This window comes from Rhamphochromis longiceps, linkage group LG5, assembly GCF_057381845.1.
Source record: "Rhamphochromis longiceps isolate RC_006_pf linkage group LG5, R_longiceps_female_GT1.1, whole genome shotgun sequence".
NCBI lineage: Eukaryota > Metazoa > Chordata > Actinopteri > Cichliformes > Cichlidae > Rhamphochromis > Rhamphochromis longiceps.
In genome coordinates, this window is record NC_140561.1 from 18,910,929 (window position 1) to 18,920,159 (window position 9,231).

Sequence of the window (9,231 nt, forward strand, 5' to 3'; positions counted from 1 at the left end):
AAAAATAAAGGGCCTACACGCTGTGTCAGCCACTCGGATGTAAGAAATTCCGAATGTTAGATAGGATTGTGAAGGCAGCACCACTTACGGGTAGTGAGCTACAGATGACCAATGCATGAGTCCTCATAAAGAATCATGTATTGGTCATCAAAATATTTTTTTTAAAGTCACAAACAAAGAAACAAAAGCAAAAACCAAAAACCAAACAACAACAAAACACTCACTGTGAATCTTTATTAGGATGACTAATAAGAGGTAGGATACACATACATTAGAATTCTATCGAAACGTCCACTAGAGGTCACCCGCACCTTACTCTGAGTTCCCTGTAAACAATGCAGTCCTGTGAAAAACTAAGTACGCTCTCATTTAAGAGAGTGTACTTACGATAGAACACTATCGCTGGGTGATTTTCACCCGAGCAAATACATTTACATGATTTCTCTCTCCCACAGGTGTTAGCGTGTCAAAGAGACTGTGCCTTCACCAGGGAAGTCTCAAATATCCCCACTAATGGGTGGACCAAAGACCAGCTTTCCAGTGTCATTATTTTTTTTTTAGGAATTTTTTTTTATTCTTGAATTCCTAATCTTTCTGTAATTTTGGAGCATTATTTTAGGGTCCACCCATGACACTTTTTCATTTTGTTAGACATGGTACAGTTGAAAGTAAAAGAAGACAACTCTAACTTGTCATGTGTTGTCATATTTTGATATATTTTGATGACAAGTACTTTTTATTGGTCATATTATATCGGGTAAAAATCACCTGGCATTAGTGATTGTGTTACTATTTATAGCGATAGTGTTCTAGGGTTAAGAAGGTAAGTGGCCGCTGCTAATTAAATGCACTTCATTCATTGATCAACAGTAAGTGTGACCACCTCTATAACTGCAGAAGTTCTGTCAGTTTGCTGGCCTGAAGCATTCAGGCTTGTGTTAACGCAATGCCACAGTCTTTCCAGGAATAGATGTTGAGCAAATTCACTGGAAGATGACACCTTGAAATACTCAGAGAAATTGCAAAAACGCAAGAGTTATTTCTAAGACGCTGCAGGACTCAGCATGTTGATAAGAAAATGAGACTGAACAAATATGGTTTGTTTGGAAGAAAAAAAAAACACAACCTGGCAGCATGTCTTACGTTTGCAAAGTTTCATCTGGATCCACAAACAAGCTGGAGATGTTTGGCCATAATGCAAAGTGGTACATTTGGGGAGAGCAAAAGCACATAAGCACAAACACCTCATACCAAGTGTCAAGCACGATGGTGGTGGGGTGATGATTTAGGCTTGTTTGCAACCACAGCACCTTGGCAGCTTGCAATCATTGAGTAAAGCGTGGACTTCTCTGCATACCAAAGTATTCTAGAATCCAATGTGAGCTGTGCAACAGCTACAGCTTTGTGCTACAAGCAAATCTACAACAGAATTGCGGAAAAGAAGATGTTGGAGTTGCCCATTCAAAGTCAAGACCTCAAGCCTGTTTAGATGCTGTGGTGTGTTAAGAGAGTTGTGCATAGAAAAATACCCACAAACCTCAAGGAACTGAAGCAACGCTCAAAGAATAGTGGAACAAAATTCCTTCACAATGATGTGAGAGACTGTTCAAGTCATACAGAAACTTCACGTTGCGTCAAGTTATTACTGTATGATAAGGCAACGTCGATTTTCACAGAGTCCTGTACTGTATAGACCGCATAGAGTCCTGTGAAAGCTTTCTTTTTCTTATCACTCTACATTACACTCATAACATATTTCCTCTTATGAGTCCCTCCGTGTAGGAGAAAATATTATGCCTGCGTAGCAGGTTTCAAAACTAACAAAGGCCAACAAATGAGGTTTATTTAAAAAAAGGAATGATTCGAAGAAGACAATTTTCCGGTAAGTCTAATAAATGTTACTGTCACGGCTGGGAAGGCGAGCCGTGTGGTGTGGAGGAAGGAGGACCCAAGATGCAAGCAGTGGATGAAAACGCTAGTGAAGTTTATTTACAAGGTGTAGTGGCAAACAAGCAGTGGGGGCATGACAAATAACTGAAAACATCTAAACTGGGAGAACTAAAATAACAGACCTGGGAGCATACGACAAAGGGATGAGAGGCAGAGAGGCAGAGAGGCAGAGAGGCAGAGAGGCAGAGAGGCAGAGAGGCAGAGAGGCAGAGAGGCAGAGAGGCAGAGAGGCAGAGAGGCAGAGAGGCAGAGAGGCAGAGAGGCAGAGAGGCAGAGAGGCAGAGAGGCAGAGAGGCAGAGAGGCAGAGAGGCAGAGAGGCAGAGAGGCAGACGTCGAGCAGGACACCGAGTAACACAGACTGACACCGAGTAACAGGCAGGAGAACACACAGGGCTTAAATACACACACCAGTAATCAGGGGATGAGAGACAGGAGGGCAACACAGCTGGGAGGAATCGGAGCTGACGGGACAGGGGAAACGTAAACTGAACACACTCACATCAGACAGAGACCTTCACAATAAAGCAGGAAACTCAAACACGGGGAACCAAACAAGACACAGAACTAAACAGACAGCTTCACAAATAGACGGGTTGACACCATAGACAGACAGAGACACAGACGCAGACTCAAAGGCAGACCGAATATAATACATAGAACTCAAACAATAATAATCATCATCATCATCATAAACTAGAAAATGATAATAAACTAAAAGCGCTGGGTCACCGACCCAGGACCATGACAGTTTAGGACAACCACAATAAAAATCTCCAGCTGAATATCCACTACATTTTAAATTCAGGGTCATCAGTGTCACAGATCAAGAGGCAGTACATGCTGGACAGGCCATCAGTCTATTGTCGGGTCATCGCACAGAAACACTCACACTTGTAGCCAGTTTAGAATCATCAGGTAAACTAACGTGTGTGTCTTTGTATTGTGAAGAAGCTGGAGTTTCAACAGAGCACCCACTCAGGCGTGGGAAGAACATGCAAACTACACAAGTGAGTGGTTTCAAAACCAGGACCTTCTTGCTTCGTGGTGACAGTGCTAACCACTGCGCTGCTAAATAACATAATTCTGAATATTAACTGATGTAACCAGTCGATTTTTTATAGTTTTTTTTTAAAGTTTTTGTTCAGATTTTGCAGGTGGTTTTTAATCCCAAACATCAAGCCATTATGTGCCCTGAACACTGAGTGACATAATCATAATAAAATCCTGAGTTGTAAGTCAGTGTAAAGCAGATGATGTTTTCATCTGGATGTGTTATTGAAAGAGGATATAGCCAGTTTTTAATAGTAAACAACGTCTGTCTGTCTTTTTTTTCTTTTTTCCTCAGCACTTCCTTGCTTCTTGTAATCAACAACATGTAACCACATCAGTTGAGGTGTTGTTTCATTTTTCAGGTAGACAGAAAAAATCTGAAACATCTACCCTTTGTTTTTCTTTTCTTTTTTTATTCTAACAGCAGCTATCTTTAAAAACATAGCATACACATTATTCAGAAACACAGTTCATGTAGAATTATTATGAAAACTTTCAGTATAAGCCAAATGATCTATTCCTGTTAGCAAAGGAAAGAAAGTTGCTAAATCTTAATCAGGGTTCCTTACAGGAAAGTCTCAAAGGCATATCTGTGCAGGTGCATGATTTTAAATCTTTCAGTGTTTATTTGAGACGCCTTGTTTATCAAATGTTGCTCATGCAGGCTTCGTTTATGAGATTATAAAAACCACAGCCAGTCGTCTCATCTGAGGCTTACAATGCTGGCATGATCTCATTGCAAATGTTGTATGTGTTTGTGGTCGAAAGGGGGTGTAAACATTTTTTAGCTGCTCACCGTTATTTTGCAGTACTGCTTGAAGTGGGGCAAAAACAAAAAAAGAAAGAAAAAAAAGTGATGGCTACTTTGACACTACTGTGCATGTACTTACGTTCATACTCATTTTATATTTGTTTTTGCAATTAGTAACATTAATATTTGAATGAAATGCATTTATTTGCCGTTTTTGCCTTGAAACCTCTTTCATTAAAACTCTTTAAAGAAACTATGATCCAAGCCAAAACAAGGGACAACTACAGGAAAAATAAAGTAAAAATAAAAACTAATATTAAGTGTAAATCCAGCATAATTGAAAGAATAAGTAGAAAGTTGTGTTGAGTAATCAATCAATCTGATACTTGCAGAAGTTACATAAATGGCCTTTTTGTGAAGACTGAAACATTAACCAAAAATATTTTGAAGATTACACTCACGGACCAACAGCCACAATGGTTCTAGTTAGCTTTGATGTCAGCATTAAAATACAACACCACTGTTTTATTATTATATTTTCTTTTCTTAAAATGACTTAACGGCTCAAGAATAAACTTACTTTTAATTTTAAAAACGAACAGAAACGTTCACACGGCATAGGGCACGACTGTTTTAGCCCATAGGGGTTTTGTAACAAGTGCAGGGGAAAGAACTGCAATAATGCTATGAGAACACTGCAAGTTCATAGTCACGCCAACACTAGAAAGAGAAACTGGCAGTTCAAACGTAAGAAAGGTTTGATAAAAACCAAGTGCCAAGGTCTCACCTTTCAATTTGCGTGTGCTTGACTGGCAGAATGACGACTAAGTCATTTCCTTACCCGAAGAGTTTGAGCTTTAACATTTGCATTTCTTCCATAGATTTTCTGCTGTGAATGTAGAAGTGTCAGAATTAAATCAGTTGGGGGTAGATATCAGGTAGCAGACATTGCCTGTAAAAGTTATTTTAGGATTTTCTTTTATAGTTGTGTCATATAAAAGTGATACATTGCAAAATGTTCACAGCTTTTAACTGAAGCGTAGACAAAATAATCTGATAACATTTCGTATTTGAAATGTATTTTAGTTTTGGGTTAGAGATAAAATCTGGCTGTGTGAAAATAGCATTTAGTTAGCGTTGACCTCACAGGTTAAGTCCACGTGACTTTTAGCATTAACAACAACATGGGCTGCACTGAATTAATTGCATTTAAGAAAAAATTATTTGCAAATAAAGTTTAATCTTTGAAGAAAACATTTTTCCATCATTAGCATGCTTTAGCATTTGTATGCTGACTTCATAGGCGAAGTGTGAGAAGCATCTCCTGTTACCCACACGACCCATGCCATCTTTAAAAATAAGACAACAAAAAAGGGAATGAATCATTATATATTTTCAAGAACACATGTCATCTTTGTGAAACATTTCACATTTAGTCAGTTAAGAAAAATATTATGACTAAGTGTCCCAGAGCTGTTCGTTGAGCCCGAGAGCTGCAGCACTTGGCACCTCTGGTTCCCTCTTTGCACATCGTCTGTGATTATCTGCAAACATTTCATCAAAGCAACCTGTGCAATAAATGCAAAAACAAGTTTAACTGAAATGACTTTGGCAAACTGGTGCAACAAAAAAAAAAAAAAAAAAAAACCCCAAACCAAAAAACACAGAAATAACTGCATATTAACATAAAGGGTTTGGATTTTGACTGTTTTTAGATCGCAAACCACCTAAACATGATTCACTCACAGTATATATACACCTATTTTTTAGTAAAGACCATTATCTATATCAGGCAACATACATGTCCACTGTGTCTATATATTTGAATAGAATAGACTAATGTTTCTCAGGTGTGTGCATGTGCGCTCCACACACAAGATACAGCTGTCTAATAGCTGTGATTTTTATATGCCAGAAACAGCAGGTAAAATATTTGTGCCAGCATTATAACCAAAGCTGGTAAGATATATCTAAAAGCAGGAAAGGGGAATTCGTGACTTCCCTATTCTCACAGCCAGCACTGAGTCTGTTTTTTCACATGATTCAAATCACTCATACAACTGAAAAACAAGTGGGCAAGCATGAACATTTGAACTTTCACACACCTGACGTCCCCTTTGCCATCGTGCGAATGCATTTGACTTCTGAGAAACTGCATTTGGGGCACATTATGTCTGAGTTGGGGTCAAAAGGGTGTGTGTGTGTGTGTGTGTGTGTGTGTGTGTGTGTGTGTGTGTGTGTGTGTGTGTGTGTGTGGGTGAGGGGCTACAATGCAAATGTAAATGTAAAAACGATTGTAATATGTAATATGCAACTTTTAAACATTTGTGTTACAGATAACCTGACCTCTCCACCACACATGAACATAAATAAGTAAAAGAAAATTTGAAAAAAATAAGAAAAAGGAAAAAGCAACCCCCACTCACTCAACAAAACCAAACTGTTGCTTCCTGTTGCAATTTTCTGTGTTGGTTGACCTCGGGTTGCCAGCTCAGTGCCTCCTTATATGTGTCAGCGCACTTTTTTCTCATGTTCACCTTCTCATCTCTGTTCGGTTTCTGTTGCAGTTCACATGGAGATCACTGACCCTATACTTCATATTTTAGCGAGAATCCCACATCACTTCTGTTTTTTTAAAAATTTATTTTATATAGTATCACCTATTTGGGCTCCATGAAAAAGAAGATATTGATTCATATCAGTACTAAAATGATAAAACTGTTTAGGTAGAGTTAAAAGACAAAGTATAACATAACAAGACAAGGAAGTTGGGTCCCTTGTAAGACCCTAAGCTTCACACCTAGCAGAACTATGCTGCTCTGCTGCAATTAGAGAAGTATTGTTTGTTCACATTTTAATGCAGTTGTGTAATTTCTTTGTGCCAAAATATGCGTTATCATTGTAGGTTAAAAACCCCCAAACCAAAACAAAGCCAGCTTTAATAAACGTGTGAGAAATAATGTGTGAAAACACACACTTCCTCTGTAAGGACAAGACAAACTTTTACTCTACAGTGAACTCATCTCTCAGAACCTTCACAGACATCTCTTATTTATCTACTCTTCATTAGTGAACTGGCTCAACTGAAATTGTACCGCTGTGACTTATATTAGTTATTATTGTTATTTTTAGTGTTATGTAATTAACTGTGAAAATTAAATAAAACTCTGGGGAGAGTTTTTTTAATAAAAGTTTTCAGTGTGCAGCCTTTTATGTTGATGACAAATTTTTTGTTGAGTTTTAATTAAGTTACGAAATACATCTGCAGATCATTATATTTTAATTTAATTTTATTTTGGTTTAATTTTATATTTAAATTAAACCAAAATAATAAATTATGTCATTTAGCGCTATTAACCATAACTACTGTAACTACTGTAATTAAGTGTAACTGTAACTAAATTTAACTACTGTTTTTAGCAGATTTTTAGTCATAGTATCAATTCATCAGAGAAATCTGAGGCTTTATTAAAGAGGATTCAGTTTTAAGTCCCACAACATTTTTGTTCAGATTTTATTTATTAACTGCAACCATATTATGCAAATATAGAAAATAATTATAATAGTTATAAAAATGATACACAGAAGACACAGAATATTTTTTGATTTTCATTTTCCACTTTTCCAAATGATCTGTTCAGCTACAAATGTTAAATGTTATTTACATTTCTAAATTAATGCAACTGTAGGATATTGTCTGTTAATGCAAAATATTTACAACATTAATACATTTCATACAAAGCAGATATTATGGGAAAATTGCAATTTAAGAAAAATCCATATCATACTTTTCCAAGTAATATATGCATGCTTGATATGTTAAATACAATAAAAGGCCAAAAACAAATTTGAAAGTATAGTATCATAAAAATCAAAAAACAAAACATATAATGATGCACAAACAAGATGTTAAATTGATCTTAAGGGTGGCAGTAACATTATTACTTTAACACCTCCAGAGTTCACCATATCAATCTTCCTCCTACTAAACCATTTGAGTTTGACTTCTCCCACCAGTTGTTCCATTGCTCTCTGAAGTGTAGCCGTTGGTGAATGAAGCTGAAGAGTTGAAGCTCTGCAGCATCTTTGACTTTCCCAAGCAGGTTTTGTACATCATCTCAGCACGTCGTCTGAAGTGATGGTCCAAGAAAAAGTAAATGGCTGGATTCACGCAGCTGTTGAGGAATGCCAGGCAGCAGGAGATGATGAGCCCGTTTTTAAGTTGTGAGTTAACTTCACAGCTGGTTTCAACGTCTGCGAGACGTAAAATAACTGTGATGGATTTAAAAACATTGTAGGGGAGCCAGGACACCACAAAGGCCACTATGATGCAGAGGACCATCTTCAGGGAGTGCTTGCGGCGCGCTTCAGCACGAGGATTTCCCGCAGCAGCACAGTGCTTGTTGAGGTGCATGATGATGGTGCCATAGCAGAGCATAATGATAAACACTGGGAAGATAAAGGTGAGTAAGGCCATGACCAGGCTTATTCCAAGAAAAAAAGGTGAACTTTGATCTTCTGTACAGAAATTGCCATCTTTCTCTACTTTCCGGTACACCAGAGATGGGATGCCAAGCACCAAAGAGCTTGCCCACACTGCAAGACAAGTGGCACGAATGCACAAACTACTCCTGAGGTACCTCGAATCCATCAGCTTCACAACAGCCAGGTAGCGATCAGCACTCATGCAGGTAAGGAAGAAGATATTGGAGAAGCGGTTCACAGCAATCATGTAGCTGCTCATCTTGCAGAGAAAGTTGCTAAATTGCCCAAAGTTCCAGTAATTTTTCTTCATTGCAGAAATGGCCCACAGTGGCAGCGTCAGGACAAAGACGAGGTCAGCCAGGGCCAAGTTGACAACAAAGGTGTCCACGAGACGACCACCTCTCTTCTTGTTTCCCACCACTAGGATCACAAGGAGGTTGCCCACAAATCCTGTGAAAAATATCAGGAAATAAATTGTAGGCAAAAAATACTCTGAGCCATTAAGGGTTTGTTCACACTCTTCCTGGAGATCATAAAGCGAAAAATTGTCAGTGTAGTTCTCAGAAATGTACAAATAGTCTACAGGAGTTGTGTATCCGTCCATTCTGGAAGATCACACAGAGGCTCTGTAGTGCAGCCGTTGTATTGTGGCAGAGTGGTTAATCTAACCATGTCAGCATGCAGCTGCTTGATATTACAAGTGCTAACCACAGAGAATCCTATTTCAGCTCTCTTCCTCTCACTTTACTGTGCTGCGTCTCCGTCTCTCCGTCTCTCCGTCTGCCAAAAACAAACAAACAAAAAAACTTGACACACATTAATCAAACTTGCTATACAATAACGTGATGTTCCAATATTACAGTGCATTATTATGGGTACAGCAGATTGTATGAGTGCAAAACTTTTGCATTTAAAGTATAGAACTCCTACAAATGTTTTCCTTCTGAAAAACTTTGAAGTCTTATACATATTTATGCAACTTTCTACTCTAGAT

The 9,231-nt window shown here is 38.1% G+C and overlaps 1 protein-coding gene across 1 annotated transcript; it reads right to left on the reverse strand.

Moving 5' to 3' along the window:
* Window positions 1-7,654: 7,654 nt before the first annotated feature.
* gpr25 (G protein-coupled receptor 25) lies at window positions 7,655-8,994 on the reverse strand. Its single transcript, XM_085407913.1, has one exon. It carries the CDS (start codon window positions 8,839-8,841, stop codon window positions 7,738-7,740), a length of 1,104 nt encoding a protein of 367 aa, XP_085264039.1. The 5' UTR covers window positions 8,842-8,994; the 3' UTR covers window positions 7,655-7,737.
* Window positions 8,995-9,231: the final 237 nt, after the last annotated feature.